The 21,035-nt window shown below is 33.6% G+C and overlaps 4 protein-coding genes across 4 annotated transcripts; 3 read left to right on the forward strand and 1 right to left on the reverse strand.

Moving 5' to 3' along the window:
• The first annotated feature begins 2,525 nt into the window (after positions 1-2,525).
• On the forward strand, positions 2,526-4,316 carry LOC110695752 (probable carboxylesterase 8). Its single transcript, XM_021872984.1, has 2 exons — positions 2,526-3,217; positions 3,753-4,316. Exons 1-2 carry the CDS (start codon positions 2,665-2,667, stop codon positions 4,211-4,213), a joined length of 1,014 nt encoding a protein of 337 aa, XP_021728676.1. The 5' UTR covers positions 2,526-2,664; the 3' UTR covers positions 4,214-4,316.
• Positions 4,317-4,909: 593 nt separating this feature from the next.
• Positions 4,910-6,124, forward strand: LOC110695680 (probable carboxylesterase 9). Its single transcript, XM_021872913.1, has one exon. The coding sequence runs from the start codon at positions 4,972-4,974 to the stop codon at positions 5,923-5,925; it is 954 nt and encodes a 317-aa protein (XP_021728605.1). The 5' UTR covers positions 4,910-4,971; the 3' UTR covers positions 5,926-6,124.
• A 189-nt stretch (positions 6,125-6,313) lies between these two features.
• LOC110695759 (60S ribosomal protein L23A) lies at positions 6,314-8,739 on the reverse strand. The gene is made up of 4 exons (XM_021872994.1): positions 8,592-8,739; positions 8,459-8,496; positions 7,004-7,364; positions 6,314-6,604 (listed from the first exon to the last, which is right to left on the reverse strand). The coding sequence occupies exons 2-4, from the start codon at positions 8,475-8,477 to the stop codon at positions 6,520-6,522; spliced, it is 465 nt and encodes a 154-aa protein (XP_021728686.1). The 5' UTR covers positions 8,478-8,496; positions 8,592-8,739; the 3' UTR covers positions 6,314-6,519.
• A 1,882-nt stretch (positions 8,740-10,621) lies between these two features.
• LOC110695768 (UTP:RNA uridylyltransferase 1-like) lies at positions 10,622-17,852 on the forward strand. Its single transcript, XM_021873005.1, has 6 exons — positions 10,622-12,032; positions 13,525-13,893; positions 14,655-14,878; positions 15,136-15,199; positions 16,837-17,033; positions 17,331-17,852. Exons 1-6 carry the CDS (start codon positions 10,977-10,979, stop codon positions 17,539-17,541), a joined length of 2,121 nt encoding a protein of 706 aa, XP_021728697.1. The 5' UTR covers positions 10,622-10,976; the 3' UTR covers positions 17,542-17,852.
• Positions 17,853-21,035: the final 3,183 nt, after the last annotated feature.

Genomic DNA, 21,035 nt, shown 5'->3' on the forward strand with positions numbered 1-21,035 from the left:
ATGTTTTACCATGAATTCTACATCTCATATTGCATGCATTAGTTTTATACATCATTTGTGTTATACGTGAATGTTTACGGTATGACGAGTTTATAATTATGATGAAGGCTTACAAGAAGAAATTTATACTCTGATGGGCTTATAATTGTGAAGAAAGTTTATATGATGACGATCCAATAGCATGTTATGAATCATGCACGAAAAGTTCCCGCAAAACTTATATACAACATATTCAAATATCTAGCCCTTCAAATTCTATATTCTGAAAAAAATGACAATGTTGATATTGTTATCAAACTCATGGAGAGTATTGGTGACTAAGTTATTGAGATATCAACCTGAAATTTAACCAAGTGAGAGTTAATCGATTTTGTACACATTGAAGAACTCTCGTATAAAATGCAAAATGTCTAAAGAAGAATAGTAATGAGATATATTATAGTAAGAATCATCTTCTTATAGTCCAGAAGAACCATGAATAAAGTATATAATAATACTTATGTTATATTATTACTAATTCATATAAGCTTAGATCATGATATCAAGATATCACGGGTTGCCATTAATTATTATTAGTATTTGATTATCAATAGTTACTTTTACGCCCTCCAAAAGTAGGCATAATTTTGATGGTAAGGCAACTTGAAACAAAAATGTCATATAAGATAGTGGTAAACGCAACATAGGTATTTTTCTCACAAGTATGGATAAATGAAGATGTTTTACAGTCAAGATTCAAGTTTGATCAGGGAGGATCAATTATCAAGGAATGTTATTCAGCTACAAGTGTGAAGTTACTAAGGCATTGGATCATTACATTGGAAGATCTCAAGTTATGCATTCATCAGGGGGAGAAAATACGTGCTGCACTCTTTTTCCCTTAACCATGATTTTGTCCCACATGGGTTTTCTTTGTAAGGTTTTTAACGAGGCAGTATGTCAAGGCGTATTATGAAAGTGTTGTAATCTTTTTTCTTCACTAGGTTTTTATCTCATCGGGTTTTTCCTAGTAAGGTTTTAACGAGGCACACCATTCGATAATGGTCATCCAAGGGGGAGTGTTATATAACATATGTATTTAGTGGATGCCCATTATACCCTTATGATAATTCTAGGATATTCTAGATATACTATGTTTAGTATTTTATAAGGAAACCCTAATTATATCTCTCACACACACACACACACACACACATATATATATATATATATATATATATATATTCCTACATCATTGAGTAATAAATATATAGATCTATTCTCTCCTCTACTTTCTCTTTCTCATCAATTTCATAACAAAATATATGTTTTTTAAAATAAAAGAAAATTAGGGATAAAACGCTGTCCGAAAATAATTTGGCCACGCGTCTATTTTAAAAAATTGTTTGGTAATTAAGCTTAGTTTGGTAAATTTTCCCGATTTTAAAATATTACACTGTCAGAAAATGTGAACTTTTCCGGTCTATAACTCTATTAAGGGGTTAGCAAAATACAAGGTGCCGGAATTGAAACCCGAACTGAATTGAAACTTCTGGTATTACAATTTTAAAACACATAAGTATTACAAGTTCCGGATTCGGTTTTAGGAATTTTGCCTACGTAGTATAAATATTTTTTTGGAGTATAATTTACTTCATAACAGCATTGTTTTTAGTTCATTACGGAGTATGATTTGTCAGAGAGATTTGGTTGGACACTTAACTGGAAAGATAGAAGGTGAACTGTCCAGGGCGTAGTGGCAGTGGCAGTCCTATAACTCCTACTCGTATATGATAACGGCAACCAATTAAATGCAAAGTGAAGGATCAAACCCAGAAATGATGGGGTGATGAGATTGGAGGTTGTTGAGCTTTGATTGCAGAATAGGACAGCCAACGGCCCCCTAATAAGATCTTGCATTCGATCAACTGATTCGTAATGCGTGAGTATCATCTTCAGTTACTAGAACGAGAGAAGGGGGAATCAAATTAGGAGAAATGACAAATTATGTTTGTCAAACACACCACCAAGATGACCAATGAGGATCCATCTCGCGTTATAACATGTCAATTGTTGTCAATTAAAGCTGTCTACTTTCTCCCTAAAGGAAGCAAACATCTATTTTTCGTTTAATCTTTGTAAATAGTACATTGATGTATTGGTTGCGCGATATTGTTCTTGATCAAAGCCTTTCTTCCTAAACTGTGTTGACGGCTAGTTAATAATCAAGTTTAGCTACATTTACTCCCAAGGGTCTATCATACGGAGTACTTAAATTACCACCACGCCACTATAGCTATATTAGCTATATTCAACTAATCAATTGGTGGGAGTCAGCTAGTTTTGCTAGTAAAGTCTGAAAAATATTGAAGTTCCGGGATCAAATTAATCCATCTACATCATTGTCCTATGTGACTGATCTATACATGCATAGCATAATCAGTCACGAACGGTATCATAGAGTAAATATGGGTAGCTCGATTAATTGAATGCACATTAAGTTGGTTATACCTGCCTTTGTCACAATGCTCAAAATGTGGCACAACTCCTCCCAACCTACCTCTCTCATTCAATGCCTCAAAACTCTGCTTTTAAAACCAACCTCATCTACTTTCACATTCATACATTTCAGACTTCAGAAAATCCTTAATATTTTATTTTATATCCTTTTCAAATAATCCAACAATGGATCCTTACAAATTCCTGAAAATATCCCCAAACCCAGATGGCACAATTACCAGACTTACCCCTACAATCTTGGTACCAACCACTGAACAACTAGAACAACAAGAAAAACAGGACAATAACACTGAAACTAATCAAAATCATACAGTAATTTCTAAGGATGTTCCCCTTAATCCAACCAAGAATACCTTCCTTCGCATTTTCAGACCTGCAGAAATCGACTCATCGAACAAGCTACCAGTTATAATATACTTTCATGGGGGTGGTTTCGTGTTTTACTCTGCTGGAACTGTGTTCTTTCATGAGTCCTGCAAACGTATGTCAGCTGCTATACCTGCTGTATTTGTGTCTGTTGATTATCGATTGGCGCCGGAGAATCGGCTTCCTGCTGCTTATGATGATGCTGTTGAGGCTATCTTGTGGGTCCGAGACCAAGCTGTGAGCTGTGGTAGTAGTGGAGAAGGAAGTGACCCTTGGTTGAAGGAGTGTGCTGATTTTGAGCGTTGTTTTCTTATGGGTAGTAGTTCTGGTGGCAATATTACTTACCATGCAGGTTAGTTTTTCGATTTTACTGTCGAGTAACATTATTTAAATATGCGTGTGCGGGCATGTGTGTGTGGATAAAGTAAAAGTAGATCGACATAAGAATATTCAATCTAAAGTATGATCATCATGGAAAAAAACTATTAGGTTAATTAATTTTTGTCTAAATGATCAATTGGTGGCTCATAGTTCCATATTATATAAAAAATTTCGATATATATCACTGTTAGGTTCAATTTGATCTCAAACTCGTTATTAATATCCTTAATAGGTCATATTTGATTACTTTGATCAATTTTAAGGAACTGTCACAAATATCCTTCAATGTATGCATATTTACTTCTTTAGTTATCCACCCAGTGTAGTCACATTTTTATAATGAAGAGTATGCATAAGGATAAGATAACATATATACTCGTACTAAAAGTTCAATTTATAGCGTCTTAACATGGCCTGTTATATAAGGACGAACAAAGTATAAGCTTACAAGCAAATGTTAACATAGTTACTCATTCATAACCTATGATAAATTGATGTATATGCAGCTTTAAGAACATTAGATCATGATCTATCACCAATGAAGATAGAAGGATTAATAATAAACCAAGCATATTTTGGAGGAGAAGAAAGAACAGATTCAGAATTAAGACTACCCGATGACAAAATCGTTCCTTTACCAGCTAATGATGTCATGTGGTCACTTGCCCTGCCCGTTGGTGCTGACCGTAATCATGAATTCTGCAATCCAATGGTTGAGAACGCTTACACAGATAAGATCGGACGGCTACCAAGGGTCCTGGTCAACGGGTACGGAGGGGACCCACTTGTGGACAGGCAGAAAGAATTTGCTAAGATGTTAGAGTCACGTGGAGTGCACGTGGTGGCTGATTTTGATGAAGGAGGACACCATGCTGTGGAGTTGTTTGTGCCTGAAAAGGCTCAAGCTTTGGTTGATAAAGTTAAGAATTTTGTTGGGTCTAATATCTCTCTAAGATCTATTATGTAGGGTTCGAAATTGTGTGATTAAATGTTTTATGGATATAAATTATGTATGAACACTTATCAATATGAGTTATATTAATTCGGTATCTGCCTCTTTCATTTTGATACGAAATAATTGTTTGTTGTGTAAGTTATGCATATGTTTCGGATTATTATATAGTAGTAATCGTGAGTTGTTAGGAATATTCTAGTTCTAGATGTATTTTAAATGGTTGTTGACTTAATTGTTTCTTGGATTATAGGATGTGATTGATACAAGAGAAAATCATCTACAAGTATACCGTTAATCATAAACATTATGTGATTTGCAGTATTGAGATGTGAGTCTCTGGGTGTGGCTCTCCTATATTAGTGACTTTGGTTCGAATTTTATTGAATGGGGGTAGAGTGATATGTTCCAGCAATTTAAATGCGAAGTAATTTTGTATCTTACCCGTAAATCATAACAATGATAAGATAATTACGTTTCACACATTATCAAAAGCATACACAATTGTAAATTAAACAATACTCCATATTATTAGAAAACTTCTTGAAATTAGATAAATCCTATCCTATAAACTTTTTTTTCATTATTTAGTCATGCTATTTTGTGGCTTCTTATCATTTAATCCGTGAAGCAAGCCCAACCTTCTAACTAATCAACAATGCAACTATAGGAGGAGGATGGAATAGAAAAACATTGCATGATCTTATATAGATGTTAATTAACAAATTAATCATTTGATGTAAATTAAGTTATTGTGCCATTATTGATTAGTGATGTCAAAATTCAATCCATATGAACACCTTAAGGTCTCTCTGAATGAAGATGGCACGCTATGTCGGTTTAATAAGATGCCTCAAATGGAAGCAAATCCAAACCCTGGTGTAGGAGAAGTAGTGGCATCCAAGGATGTAACAATAAACACAGAAAATAATGTATGGGCTAGAATATTTTGTCCCACCAAATTACCAGCAAATGATGGATGTGTTGCTAGACTTCCCATATTGACCTATTTTCATCATGGGGGATGGATTGATTATAACGTGGGTGATATTTTCAGTCATGAAAGATGTGGACAAGTTGCCGGGGATCTTCCATGTATAGTAATATCCTTATCATATCGGTTAGCACCAGAGCATAGATTACCAGCACCATATGAAGACGCGATGGATTTGCTCTTTTGGTTACGACAACAATTGATAGATCCCAATGGAGAAAAATGGCTAAAGGAGTTTGGAGACTTCTCAAGATTTTATGTAGGGGGGAGGGGGAATGGCGCGAACATAGCATATAATGCACGCGTTATGGCCATGGATGTTGATCTTAGTCCTTTATCAATCTCTGGAATAGTCCTAAACCAACCTATGTTTAGTGGAAATCGAAGGACAAAATCGGAGTTGAAATATGCATGCGATGAGTTATGTCCATTGCCAGTTTGGGATTTGTTGTGGGAATTAGCATTGCCTAAGGGGGCAAATAAAGATCACAAGTATTGTAATCCTATGAAGGATCGTACCATAATTAGTAAGATAAGCAAATTAGGAAGGTGTTTGGTGATTGGATATAGTATGGATCCTATGATTGATAGACAACAAGAATTTGTGACCATGTTAATTAGAGGTGGTGCAAAAGTTGAGGCTCATTTTGATGTTGGATTTCATGGAATTGATTTAATTGATACAAAGCGAGCTTCTTACATTGTGTATTTGCTTAAGAATTTTGTCTCGTAGAAATTGTATTTCATAATTTAATTAATTGTTTTTCTAGGTTAAATAGAGCTAAGGGACGAGGGTTTAAAAATGTATATCGTTTATTTCGTATAGGCACCAAACCGAAGCTCGATTCTTGGCTTCTTGCCTGGAGTTTCATGTTAGTGTTTATATCACTCGTAGTTAACAATTATTTTCTAAGTTGTAATAATATCCTTCATGGGACATTGTGGTTGTTCCTTTTCTTCATACTATGTTTTGCGTAAAGTGTACATCGATTAAATATTAGCTAGCCAGCAACACAAGAAAACCCTGTTGTACTAGCAACCCCTGCAGTTTTATCAGCCATTATCAAGATCAATGCTGGAGAGAAGGCTCTTGTTCAAGTTTTGGTAGATGAACCCATATGTTTAAGAAGCAAAAGGCATTCCGAAAATATACTCGTTTTGAAATACAGACACATCCTTTAAAATGCAAATAATGGCACCCATAAGAACATAGGCTACTACATTGCATAGCAACATCAAACAAAACTTAATGTTTTTCCTACTGAGTATGTTCCTATCAAAAATGTCAGAGATCATCTACTTGAACAAATATGGAGCAAAATACAAATTATATGATTCCAATCTTGTTTGCAACGTCCAAGGCATCATAGTCAGGTGTCAAACGAACATATGCCTTCTTGGTGCCATCAGGCCTGCATATAGGAAATTAATCATAACAATTAGAATCACAGGAAACTCAGTAAACCCTAATCAATAGTTATTCACAAGCTAAAAATCAGCAAGCAGGAATTTAAAAACTGCAAGGATGGCACTATACTGTTCATTTTATTGCTGCCTTTAAGTTTCAAGTAATTAGTTTGCTATTTATAAAAAAACAGTGCCACGTGAAAACTATAATTAACAGAGTAACGGTATGCAATTCTTTCAACCTCGTGATAAATGAGGAATATAAGTTCTTTCTGTAGAAGATATGTCTTAAGTCTCACACTTTTAACCTTACGAGTGAAGAGAGAATCGAAACATAATATAAAGGAAACACAGATAACGATATGAAGTGAAGAGCAACAATTTGATTGGCAGAAAATATTCACCTGATCAAGGTATTCACTTTCTTGGCCTGAATGTCATACATCTTCTTGACGGCAGCCTTAATCTTCTTCTTGTCAGAACGGATGTCAACAATAAAAACCAAAGTGTTGTTGTCCTCAATCTTCTTCATTGCGGACTCAGTGGTCAAGGGATATTTAAGTATCTGGTAATGATCCAACTTATTTCTTGGTGTTGCACTAATACGAGGGTACTTAGGGTTTCTGTCCTTCTTCAATGTCTTTGGCCTATGGAAAGTAACCTTGGTCCTGATCTTCTTGGCCTTCTTCTTCAAGGTACTTGAGCCAGATTTCACAGCTTTAGCAGCTTTCAAGGCCTGTGCTTTAGGATCAGCCTTCTTTACATCTGCCAGATAATTGATGTCAGGTATCCTTCTAGGATTGTAAAAATGTAATACAATTTTATCACAGCTAAACAAATTTTGTAACACATCCATAAGTGCACCTTGCTGGAACTGAAGAATAGATTATTACTAAACAAAATTGAAAACTGGAAAGAGAGATTGCATGAATAGCTAATAAATATAGCAGGGTTAAGCAATGCACTGCACAATCAAGGATGAATTTTTCCGATCACTTACTAACTGATTAATATCGGTACTCAAATTAAAGTCAGCCTAAAAAAACACAACCAAGAATTTGCTCCAATAACATGACATTAAAAAGTCGGATTGACACAATCACTACAGAGCCAAGAGCTATACATAGTTAACCCAGCTCTCAATCAAGCAAAAGGGACTAAACCCTAGGAATAGAAATTAGCACGGCAGAAGTATTTAAAATTTTCTAAACCAAAATCAATCACTCAAACTGAAATAATGTAATGCATCAACAACCAATGTAGCACATTATTAAGCAACAGTAAAAGCACTAAACCCGAGAGTAGCATAACAAAGTTTGCATTTAAAACCATTTTATCCCTCTATCACACTCAATCTTTCAATCCCAAAGGTAGAGAGAACCTTAATGTCAACCTTCATTCTCATTTCTCAACATTCAATTAGCTACTTCGCCATATCACATTGCCAAAAATATGAGCAACAAATGATTAAGTGAAAGAAAAAGTAAAAAAAAAAAAAATCTACAGAAAAACTTGAATCAAATGAATTCACAAAAGGCCACGAATTGTCAAATCCAAAGTTTAGTTGATCAAAGAAACAGCATGCAGTCACTAAAAACACTAACATTAGCACATTGCTATCCAACAACATTAAGCTTGTAACAGAAGAATTACAAAAACAATAACAAGATTATAATTTTAATTATTATAACCAAATTCAACTTGAATTTAAACTAGATTCATATAGTTAATTATCCATAAATCAACAATTAACAAAATATAATCCAAAAATTCATGTATTCCTACACAATTAACAATTAAGGCCAAAAATCAAAACAAAAAAAAATGGAAATGGAAAATTAGAAATGGAAAAATAATACCTTTCGCAGGGGGCGCCATTGCTGCTGGAATTGAAACCCTAAATGAAGAAAAATAATGTAATCATATTAGTAAAATGTGAAAAAGTGAATCTGAAATGTAGCAGAATATATGAGAGAGAAGGAGATGGAGAACCTGAGGAAAGAGATGAATGAAGGCAAGTAGGGTTTATGAAAGTGAGGTGGGTTCTTTATTTGAGTCTTGCAAATCTTACGGGCTCATCTCGTTTCCAGTCTATTTCTTTCTATTGGGCGGGCGGGCTACTCGATTGTCGCTAATGTCGCCTAGGAAACAATTGCTACTCAGGGGCGTTTTCGCGTTTGGTATAAATATTGAAAATGGAGCAGAAATGTTTCCACTCTTACGAAGTTTCTTTTCATATGTTTGATTTAACTATGGAAAGAAATCACTTAAATAGGTAAACTACTTAAATAGATAGAAACCATTATTATCCAAATCTTTTAACCAAACACTTAATAACGGTAATGATTTAATTGAAATTGTTTCCAACCAAATAAATACTCTTTCCAAACATGATCTTAAATCTTAATGCACCTATATTCAATATTGACACACAATACTATAGATAATGTTCGTCAACAAATTTTCTCTTTCTTCTAATATATATTTTTTTTACTATATCTAAACACAAATATTACACATACTTAGAATAAGTTGTGATATTTATTTTCTCTTTCTTCTAATATATTTTTTTTTTACTATATCTAAACACAAATATTACACATAGTTAGAATAAGTTGTGATATTTATTTGCAATTATGTATTTGCTAGGTTTTTGTCAATCTACGTTGTTTGCAATTTTGCATTCGTTGGGTTTGTTGTCAGTCTACTTTGTTTGCAATATCTTGCATTTATTGATAGATTTAAGTATGGTAGATAAAAAAAATTAAAAAGAAAAAAAAAAAAAGATAATCAATTGTTGCTTGATTTATTTATAATTTTTTGCAATAATTGATTATGTCTATGAAGATTTGATGAGGCAGCATTACATCGTCTCTTAATCTTGATTGTAACCAACATTTGTTTGTCCATACAAGAGAGAATATATATTCTTTGATTGTGAGAATTAAGTGATACCTCGATTGTGCTTGTAGAACTCTTCTTTTGTAAACACATTTATAAGGTTGAGGATTCAATTCCTCACTACAACAAATTATATATGGTTTATTTCATTAAAAAGGGTCTTTAGTGTAGCTCACATGTGTATGCCAAAGTCTAATACTCCGTAATAAAGTTAGTGCTAACTTATTAGATTAGAAAGACATCCATTCAATGTATATGATCAATTGTCAAATGGAGTCCTTCGGCAATATAAAATGACAAAAATCATATATCCTCTGAATAAGTTCATCAATTTTTTCTTATAATATCCCATTAGACATGTTGAAACAAAATATGTGTTTGAAGATGTAGTTGCATCATCATGCGACTTTTTACAAATTATAATACATATAAATTTGACCAGTACTATTATTATAATCTACACATATTATAAATTCCAAAATAGCCCGCATGTGATTGTTAGGGTTGATATATTGGAGTTTTGCGAGGTACTTTATTAAACAATGTATATTATTTTAATTAGGAAGGTTTTAAGACATGTTGTCATCTACTTGTAAAAGATTACATCCATAATAGGTAAACAAAGAGTTGTGAGTTATAAGTACTTCATCTTCATGGTTGCTAGCTAAATGTAACACCTCTTTAGTCAGCTTACCCTCCACAAAACCCAAAGCACCCCTTGTTCTGTTTATCCATTTTCCATTCCTTTCACTCTTCTATCTTAAATTCTTAATTGATATCAATCAATTGAATCGATGTTCAGTTGTGACGTAAATATCTAAATTGATTTAGCGCCCTTAAATTTGTCGTACTTGTCCAAATTATTTAAACAATAAAATATTTTTCTTAAATTTGTTGTAGATTTTCACAAACACAATATTGTAACAAATATTTAATTTGATTTATACGAATGGATAGTCTCTATTTTATTCAATTTACACAAAATAGTGTTTCAAATAAAAATAAAAAAAATTACACAAAATAGTACTAATTATTTCATTCAAGTTACATGAAATAGTGCTTGATATTTCATTTAACTCACACAAAGTAAGGGTTACCATTTCACTCAACAACATGAAAACATAAATTCCGTATTAAATTAAGTAAAACTGACTAAGTTTATATTATCCTTAATTATTTTGAAGGAGATTAAGACTCGATTAAGTGTTCAATTCACCGTATCTTATTGATTAATCCGACCTTTTCAATAATTCTTCTATAGAAGGGAAGAATATCCAAATATCTTAATAGGTGTCCCAATTATTTTAATTTAAAAAATCTCAAATATCAAACATAAAAAAAGCCAATAATAATAAAGTAAAAAAAATAAAAGAAAGTGAAAAAGACCCCTCTTCTCCCCCACAAACCCAAAATCTTGAAACTCATGATCCCATCACAATCACCCCCAAATCTCTCCTTAAACCCACCACCACCACCATGTCCGACGGCGGCGGCGATTTTCTCCTCCGCCTCGTCCAAAACCGTCAACAACAACACCACCAACAACAGCAGCAACAACAACAACAACACCACCACCACCAACAACAACAACCATCTTTTCTTCCTCACAATCTCTTCTCTCCTTCACCTCCTTCTCACACTCTCTCTCTCGATCCCGCCGTCGCCGCCGTCGGACCTTCCGTCGGACCACACCACAACCACAATCAGCACGATTACTCTCACTCTCGCTCTCCTTTCTCTCTCTCTCCTCAAACCCAAAACCCCAATTTCTATTATCAAGGGTTTCCGCGACCTAATTCTCATAACCCCTCCATTTTCGCTGCTCCTCATCAGCATTTTGATCTTCTCCGTCGTCAACAACACCAGCAGCAGACTGGATTGGAACAATCTGAAACTGGGTACTTTGGGAATTACCCTAATTGTGGGAATTCTGTTGAGAATGAGAGTTTGAGATTGAAGAAATTGGAGTTGGAATTGAATTTGTTAAAGGAGCGTGAACTGGGTTCGGGTTTAGGGGTTAGGAGGGTTAATGGGTTTGATCTGAATCGAAGGATTGATGGTAATGTTAACTGGGGTTATGGTTCGCCTGAGCAGAGACGGTCTGTGCCTCCGCCGGGGTTTTCGAGCACGCCCGCTAACCAAAGGCGGGATTTTGATGGTTTTAAGAGTAATGCGAGTGGGGAGATTAGTAGCTCTTCTGGTGAATTGAAGAGGGGTAATAATCATAGGGATTTTGGTTCTAATAGTAGGAGTTATGAGAATGAAAGGCGGTTTTCGAGTAGAGATAGTGGAAGTGGGGTTAGTGGACAGCTTGATCATCCTGGTTTGCCTGATGGGAGTAGTCTGAAGTCTGTATTGGTTTCTGATATCGAACAGTCTTTGCTAAATGATCATGGTGGTTTGGCTGATAATGGGGCTAGTCATGACGAAATTGATGATTTAAGTGAACAGCTAGTTGATTCAGTTTTAGGAGATGATCAGTCTGCTGAGAATAATGATACCAGTGCTAAGAAGAAACAACCCCGTGATAAGGTATAATCTAGGTGCTCCTGTTTCTTCTTATCAATTGCATTTTAAAGCAATTCAATTTGATTGAATTTAGGCTAGTTATACAACATTTATATTTCTAAATTGGATCTATGCTTTCTTTGTGAGTTTTCATTATGCCTGTGTTGGTAGTGTTGATAAATGTTGATTTGTAGACGTGAACAAAACCTCCTAGATTTTTTACCTTCCAAGTTAAGCAGAGAAAAATATTGTTTTGAATTGAATATTGTTATCGAACCATGACTATCTTGTCATGACCTGGTCATGTCTAAGTTAGAAAGGTTCTTTTTTGGAACAGAATCAGGCCTGGAGTTAAGGAGGAAAGGGGTAGAACAAAGCTAGATTGTGTTTGATTGGGATTATTGCTGGATTCTTATCTATGAAACTAATTTTGGGGACTCTTAAAGTCATAATAACCTTAAGTGCAAGTGCAACTATGTAGTTTTAATTTACTCCATACTAACAATTTCAGAAATTATGAGAATTTGTTGATGTTGTTTTGTGGTATAAATTATCGTTTTTCTGTCACGTAGCTAGTATTATATTTGTGGCGTTTGGGTTATACAGGACTATATTAACCTGGGTTAATCTACCTTTTCTATTTTAGATTGTCCCAAAATAATAGTCCTCTTTCTATGATGTATTAAGTATAGTTTATTTAAGCTCACAACTTTTCATATTACCCTTAATGATTTTTTCAGGAAAGATACCTTGTGGTATGGTAAAGAACTAAATATGTATATTCTTACAGAAAGTAGTATAATCATGGTCTTTCAACCTAATTTCTTGATAGCGATCTTCAATCTATTGTGCCTTTTATTTAGGGATAGGGCGTATGATTTAGATATGTATTGAATAAGGGTGAGTTTGGAAACCACCTTTTGCTTGTCACTGTAGTAAGGCTCCCTACATCTGGCCTTCCCTACCCTGCTACTTGCCTTGGTGTGATACTCTTTAGGGGTATTGGCTAAAGTTGATGATTTATGTACTCTGCATTTTTAATAAAGGACTTTTTTTTAAGTTATATTATAGTCTAAGGAAACGGTTAATGATGGGGAAAGTGGTAGATCATTGCATATGGCCATAGCTATTATTCCTACTGGAGAGCAAATTCAGTGCAGTACTTTGCATTTTGACGTTGCTAGTATATGTATTTGTAGAACTTTAATGATCAAGCCCTACCCTTGAGGTGTTTTGGCCGAAAGTTCTTTTCTTGTCACATCCTATTAATAGAATCACAGAAATTTCGAGGTTCTGTATGCCATTTTCTACTTTTTATTTTTTTATTTTTTTATTTTATTATTTTTTATTTATTTTTTTTACATTTTTTCTTTTGTGAGGACATCTGGGTAATATACTTGCATGTTCATCTGCTTAATTTTACTCTGTTTAAAATGGCTACTTAAGTTTCCACCCATACTGCTTATGCCCATTGACTGCTGATTTTTTGCACTCAAACTATTGTGCTTGCAATTAGGACTTCAGATCCGATGCTAGAGGGAAATGGATCCTTTCGCAAAGGATAAGAAACTCCAGAAGGCTGACTGAATGTCGGAGAGATATAGACCGGTTGGATGCCCCTTTTCTTGCAATTTACGAGTCTCTAATACCAGTAGAGGAGGAGAAGGCCAAGCAAAAGCAGTTTTTGGCATTATTGGAGAAACTTGTGTGCAAGGAATGGCCTAATGCTAAGGTTTATGTTTATGGATCTTGTGCCAACTCTTTTGGAGTCTCAAAAAGTGACATTGATGTCTGCCTTGCCATTGATGATCTATACATCAATAAGGTTGATATGTTGTTGAAATTGGCTGAGATTTTAAAGTCTGATAATCTCCAAGATGTGCAGGTAAGTCTTATTAAAGTTAGCAATCAAATTTTTTGCATTGTATTTGTACTACTAGCATTCAATTTTTTTTATCGGACAAGGTCTATACTAGGTGATGTTTGTTCTCATAAATTGTGGAATTTTCTTTTCAGTTTGAACGTATCCACATGATTTAATTTCTTTCTATATTCATCATGGAATGAAAGCTTATTCGATTTTGTATTAATTGATTAAATTTTCTTAAGTTATTGATCATAACAACAATAATATTACGAAATGAGTTCTGCAATGGGGCCCATACTGAAATATGATCTTGTATCAACTCTCTTACGCTCTTTGTCATCACTGTTTAAGATTCACCTTTTACCACATCTGTGATGATTTTATTGAACACGTAAACTAAATATAGCGAAGGACTTCAGAAGACAGTTTTGTTCGTATAAAACTTAACTTTGGTGGTTTCATTCAGATAAAATTTGAAAAGCGCTAAAAATGAATTTGACAAGCATGAGCAACTGTTTTATGTGTTTCTGGTTAGTAATACCAATATAGTGTCACCCCATGAACTTAAGGCGGGTTAATTCACTTATATGGCTAAGCTAGAAAAGCTGGTAAATGTTCATCAAGGATATGCATCTCTCTTTTTCTCCTTTGGGTCAATCTGGAAACAGTGGCATAAGATTCTTATTTGAAGTTGATTTGGGCATGATACTCTCATTTCAAATGCATGCTTTGGTTTAAGCAGTTTTTGTGTTTCAATTTGCTTTAATTTCTGATTACAGGCATTGACTCGTGCACGGGTTCCCATAGTAAAGCTTATGGATCCAGTGACAGGAATTTCATGTGACATTTGCATAAACAATGTTTTAGCTGTTGTAAATACAAAGCTGCTTCGAGATTATGGTGAAATTGATGCAAGACTAAGGCAGTTGGCATTTCTTGTGAAACACTGGGCGAAGTCCAGAGGAGTCAATGAAACTTATCAGGGAACACTATCTAGTTACGCGTGAGTTATTCTACAATAAATGATTATTTTGTGATGTGATTGGTTATATCTACATCTGTATTTTTCATACCAAGGGGGTTGGCATTGTAGGTTTGCTCTTGTCATCATCTTCTTATTGACACTTGAATAATATACTTCTATGTCTGTAAAATAGGCCATTTAGACTAACAAAGTAGTCCTCACTCAGTGGATTATATGGTGGTCCTCTAAATATAACTTTCTTCACATGGAATGAGCTTTTTTGATTTGTTATGCAGGTATGTGCTGATGTGCATCCATTTTTTACAGCAGCGTAATCCTCCCATCCTTCCTTGTTTGCAGGTAAAAGTTTAAATGCTTCTTTTGGAGCATCTGGTATGTACTATTTTACAGGGGCATTTTAAAGCTTGCTTCCTAAGTTTGTTATTTTTGTGGTAATAATTTATTTTGGATTGATTAATCATAAGGATGATCTGCAAAGGTTTTTTATTTGGATATGCTTGAAGGATGACCTGATAACTTGGAGTAAATACTCTTTTGAAAGGTCTTTAGCAGAATTTGGAAGCCTTTGCTAATTTTGCATTTTGGTTTCTACTTTTGTTTGAAAGGCCTTGCTGTCTTTATACTAGTTTATCCTCTCTTAAAAGCTCTCTTCTTATCCTGGATAGATAGCCTAAAAGATATTTTAGTAATGCAACAAGCATGCTTATAATGTAGTATACATTCACTGTATGGAGTGAAGAGTGTGGGACTGGGTGCTGTATGGCTGTAGGATTTATGGTGAAGCTAGAATGAATTACTTTCTTCGATTTTGTTTGTCTTAAAATTATTTTACCCCTCAATCTGTTGGAAAATAGATACATGCAGGAGCACTTACAGACTCTTGCTGGTTCACCCTCGTCTAGGGACTTTGTGCTCTTGCTCAAAAGTATAAGATTCCAAGAGTAAAATTCTGCGATTCATTAAAACAACTTGTTAGGAAATAAGGTTGTAATTGTGTTTGATTAATGCGAAACAGGTCAATGAAAAATAAGAACAAGAAAAACAATAAAGATGATAAACAAAGAACACAAGGATTTACGTGGTTCGGTGAAATTAGACCTACGTCCACGGGTGGAGGATTCGAGAGCTTCTTCACTATAACGGAGAAAGAACGAGAAAATAGGGAACCCTAATTAAACCCTAAAGTATTCCCCAAGTAAAACTCAAATGGCCGTCATAGAAAAGATATAATTTTAGGAAATATTCCATAAGTTATCCCACAAGAACTGAGCGAGCTCGGCAGCTAGCTCAAGCTTGCCGCAACCTCCATAGGAATGAGCTATAGCTCACTCACCTAGAGGCTAGAGCTATAGCTCGCTTCCTCTTTGCAATTTTCCAGGTTCGTTAGGTCTTTGTAAAACGGCCATAACTTTCTCGTTTCTTATCGGAATTGGGCATATGACCTATCGTTGGAAAACTTTTGAAACAAGCTATCACCTCCAACTTGAATCACCTCAAAATCACTTATAGTATGAGAGATATGATTTTGAGTCACAATTTAACACAACTAAACATGCTTCTATTTACCCCAGATAATCTGCACTTGCATTGAGTGCCTCAACAACAATAATAGCGAGATCCATTGTGTATTCTGTTGAAACTCGAAACTCTATTCTTTAATAAACCATCTAGTGACATTGGAAGAGAGTATCCAAGTTTTACCATCCGGTGTGCGTATGTTCCCTTCACTTACTAAACTGGCTTTCTGTTTTTATTATGTAACTTCTGAGGATCTGTCGGAAAAGATGATTAACAAAAAGGTTGTTGATGATGCTTTTCTATCAAGTTCTTGATTTGTATCAAATGCAAGCATGCATCACTTTCTTCTTAGCATTATATTTGAAGGATTAATTCTTGCCCTTTTTGAGTAGTTTAACTAAGTCTTTTTAGCTGAATATTCTGGTAACCTGACGGCCTGACCCTTTGATTTCTTGCAGAGAATGAAACCTACATATGCTGTGACTGTTGATAATGTCGAATGCGCTTTCTTTGATCAAGTTGAAAAACTTCGTGATTTTGGAGCCCGAAATAACGAAAATATTTCCAAGTTACTGTGGGGGTTCTTTAATTATTGGGCATATTGTCATGATTATGCAAATAATGTCATATCAGTTCGTGCTGGTTGTATCCTCAGGTGAGATAAATATTCAATTATTATCAGGATCATTTTTAAATACGGACCTTTCTGTCAAAACTTGTGTTGTAATCCATACCATGGTTGCTGCTTCCCATCGGTCTTTATTGTACTATTGTGGGACTTCATGTCTTGTTTACTTTCTTCAGTAAATAATATGTTAAGCTAACCTTTCTGTTTGGGTTTGTTTGAATACAAGTAGCTCTTCACTTTCTTTTTATCTTTTCCTTACTTTCTTTAAGTACTCTTGGGTTAAAAGGCTAAAGTTATGCATAGCTAATTCTTTGGTTCTGGTAGGAAGCAAGAAAAAGATTGGACAAGAAGGGTGGGTAATGATCGTCACCTTATATGCATAGAAGATCCGTTCGAGACATCCCATGATCTAGGACGAGTGGTAGACAAACGCAGCATTAGAGTCCTAAGGGAGGAATTCGAACGAGCTGCTGAGATTATGCAGTATGATCCTAATCCTTGTGTAGCGCTTTTTGAGCCTTACATATCTAGATAAATTCCATCTCTGTTTATTCTGCAAGTGTTGTTGCTTGAAGTACTAAGTAGGGTTGCTCTTCAGCTTGTATAGCGGCGTTGCTTTTGGTTTTGGCTAATGATATATTATATTAAGTAATTAAGGGCAAATCATAGGCCCTCCTAAAGGTGTAGTCATGTGCTGTAAAGAAACCGTAGTTTCTTCACAAATCACAATCTAATCTGAAGCTAGCTGTTCTGCTTCCTTTGAATCGGTTTGCTGTTGCAGCTGCTGCCTGTCATTTGTTCTTGTTTTGTTATATAATATGAAGTTGCAAGGTATTTGTTTTTCAAGTTTTTATTATATACGTTTACTTGAGAGTTAAGAGTGTACATCTCAATTATCTACCGATATTGCTACTACATACTGTATACGGACTACTCTTAGAACCTGTTGCTCCTGTTTTTCTCTATTACGGAGTAGTTTTTTCCGTAATGTTAATTTGATTTTAAATGTCATTTTAACGGTATCTGGCTCTTTAAAATTTCAATTCTATGAACACATTTCCTTTTTGTTTAATTGGGGTTATTTTTGGAGGGAAGGTAAATATATTTGGTTCGTTAAATTATCTATTTATATAGGAGTATATTTTATGTACTTAGATTAGATTAACCAAAGCAACTATTGTGATGAAACTGTAAGACCTTGTTTGTTTGCACTTTAATAATGGAGGAAATACAAATTCATGGGGAATGTGTTTAAAAGTAGTTGTTTGGTTAGCAAAAATGTAGGAAGTGGAAATTTCTAAGGAATTTGGAATTCCTACAAAACATGGGAATTAATTTTCCATACCCTACCTTGGTCACTCAAACTCTCTAACATGTATTTTGGATGAAATTACATTATTATCCTCAAAATTTTGGGATAGTAGTTCAAGTTATAATAATACATGGGTATTTTATAATTTAACCAAACAAAACGTAGGAAACTAATTCATGAGAAATACGATTTCCTAAATGTCAACCAAACACAATTTTAGTATTTCCAAGGCAATAAAATTTTCCATGTAGTATTTAATTCCCATATACAATCAAACGAGGCCTAAGTGTTTGTTTGGTTGACTGCATATAATTAGAGAAGTGAATTCGGGTATTACAAAATCAGGGAGGAACTCTTAGGTGATGCGTAAGTGAGCTCTGAAAATCCTTTATGTTGAATTGAACTTGGATAAGACAATACTCCAAACAAAAAAGAAAAAAAAAATTACGAGTAGTTTTTTGTTGACCTAAAATATCAGATAATTGACTTTTGTTGACCGGTTTGGAATTGAAGAAAAAAAACGCAGGTGAAAGTTTGGATTATTACAGAATAATCGAAAGTTAGGATTATATAAAGTAAATTGAGCAAAGTTGGGATTATTAAAGTGTATTTTTGCAATAAGAAAAAGGTGTTTTTACTTTTTAGTTTGTCAATTTTCAAAATTATCACGATTTTAATAAGTTTGACCTTTTTTCGTGATTCGTTAAATGACATATATCATACTACGTATGATTTTGAAAAACAAAAAATAAAAAACCACAACGACGCAAGAACATCCACAATGGCTAGTTACATGTACATGTAGCTAAGGGTTGCCAACATTATTATTTCTCAAGCTACATGATTTAAGCTACAACCTTTACTATGACAAGCTACTTTTTTTTGTAATTTTATTATGTCCCACATGATGACATAAAATAAATAAATATATTAGCAAATACATAAAATATATTAAACAAATAAATATAATTATATTGGGTGGAGTAAAACTATATAGCTCTATAGAGCTATGTAGTTTGACTTGGCTACAATAGGTTGTAGCTCCACAATGGCTAGTATGTAGCTAGCAATTATTTAGAAATTGCTAGTAGGTCTTTATGCACAACCATTGTGGATGCTCTAAATAGACCCTTAACAATTGATTTTTCATTTCACGAAAAGACTAATTAGTTTGTTTACTTGAAAAACATTTAAAAAATAAAATAAAAAGACTAGTCAAAAGAATCAAAACAAAAGTAACCAAAGTATACTGTAATTTGAAAAATTGGACATAAAATCTGACGAATGATACTTGACTTGATGCACCAAAGTTTCAAAGGAATCAATCTGACAATGATATACCCAATACCCTGGTAGTTGTAGTTCATTGATTATCATCAGTTCATCAACATGCTTCATGGTTATTCTTCATTTTCAAATTTATACTTGCTAAACTCAACCTCTTTTATTTAGAAGTATTTAATTTTTTTCTTACAAACTCTTGAGATGATTATTTCATACTCCATTCATATCTTAATAAGTGTATTACTTTGACTACATATGTATTACGGTAACTTATAGATTTGACACTTAATAATTTTAATTTTGTATTACTTTAAATTCTAATATTTTAATATGGAGTATTATGAAAATATACATTCTATCTTTTTTTTTTTTTTTTGAAACATATACATTCTATCTAAATCAACAGAAGTATACATAATATGTAGTACTCCGTAATATTTAAGTCTTACGTATGAATAAAAAAAATTAAGTCAAATTAGTACGTGAATAATGTAAAAGTCAAGCTGATGCATTAATTATTTAATTTAGATAAGAAGAGAAAAGGAAAATAAATGCCTTACGACCCTTTGGAAGTTGTTTTGCCTATAATATTAATATTGGAACTACGAAGTGTTGTTTGCATGGTTGAAAATGAAAAGTTTTGCTTTTACAAAAAGTTCTAATTATCCTAGTGATTTATGTACTGTATTTACTCTATACTAAGGCTGTTTTTAAATAAGTGTATCGCTTTGATTATTACTCTTATCAAAACATAAATAACTCGTATTATCTTTAATTATCTATTTATAAAAACGGTAATGTTATATATAGCCCTTAGAGTTATGTTTAAAACATTATTATACTTCTTAAAATGAAAATAATTTGTGAATTCATGACACAATCACGCGCAAATCAATGTAATAAATGCTTGATTTTATCAAATATTACCACTTTTAGCTCCTTATTTATAGGCCTTAGGACTATGTTTATCATTTTCCTTATAAAAATTATAAGAGTATAAAGTTACTAAGCTTTTCAAACAAAAAAGAGTACTCCGTGTAAAGTTACTAAGAGTTACTCCATTTGCATTAAAGAAAAAAAAAACAAAAAAAACTAAGAGTTACTCCATATATTTTCATACAGTCAAAATTAGCATATTTTCATGTCTTTATAATAAATGTAACCTTTAATATTCCAAAAAATATGTTCTTGAGAAGATTAGCATGACCCCTGCGCAAGGATGACATGTACAAAAAATGTATTCCAAAAAATATGTTCTTTTAATTCCTAAGATCTTTCATAATCTCTATGTTAAATACCAAGTATATCAACCAATCACACAATAAATACGGGTAAAAAGAAAATTGAAGACAGCATTTACTACTATCAAAACAAATTAACCTACCTACAAAAAGAAAATTACCCTATTCTTTCACATAACTTTAAGAAAATAA

The sequence above is a fragment of the Chenopodium quinoa genome, unplaced genomic scaffold (assembly GCF_001683475.1).
Source record: "Chenopodium quinoa cultivar QQ74 unplaced genomic scaffold, ASM168347v1, whole genome shotgun sequence".
NCBI lineage: Eukaryota > Viridiplantae > Streptophyta > Magnoliopsida > Caryophyllales > Amaranthaceae > Chenopodium > Chenopodium quinoa.

Bases quoted from the DNA above. Each gene is read 5' to 3' on its own strand.
- LOC110695768 (XM_021873005.1), top strand. From the start codon at position 10,977: ATGTCCGACGGCGGCGGCGATTTTCTCCTCCGCCTCGTCCAAAACCGT. The intron at 13,894-14,654 runs GTAAGTCTTATT...TTCTGATTACAG, and splicing joins ATAATCTCCAAGATGTGCAG to GCATTGACTCGTGCACGGGT. The intron at 15,200-16,836 runs GTAAAAGTTTAA...GATTTCTTGCAG, and splicing joins CCATCCTTCCTTGTTTGCAG to AGAATGAAACCTACATATGC.
- LOC110695752 (XM_021872984.1), top strand. From the start codon at position 2,665: ATGGATCCTTACAAATTCCTGAAAATATCCCCAAACCCAGATGGCACA. The intron at 3,218-3,752 runs GTTAGTTTTTCG...ATGTATATGCAG, and splicing joins CAATATTACTTACCATGCAG to CTTTAAGAACATTAGATCAT.
- LOC110695759 (XM_021872994.1), bottom strand. The intron at 6,605-7,003 runs GTGAATATTTTC...TCCTATATGCAG, and splicing joins AAAGTGAATACCTTGATCAG to GCCTGATGGCACCAAGAAGG.
- LOC110695680 (XM_021872913.1), top strand. From the start codon at position 4,972: ATGTCAAAATTCAATCCATATGAACACCTTAAGGTCTCTCTGAATGAA.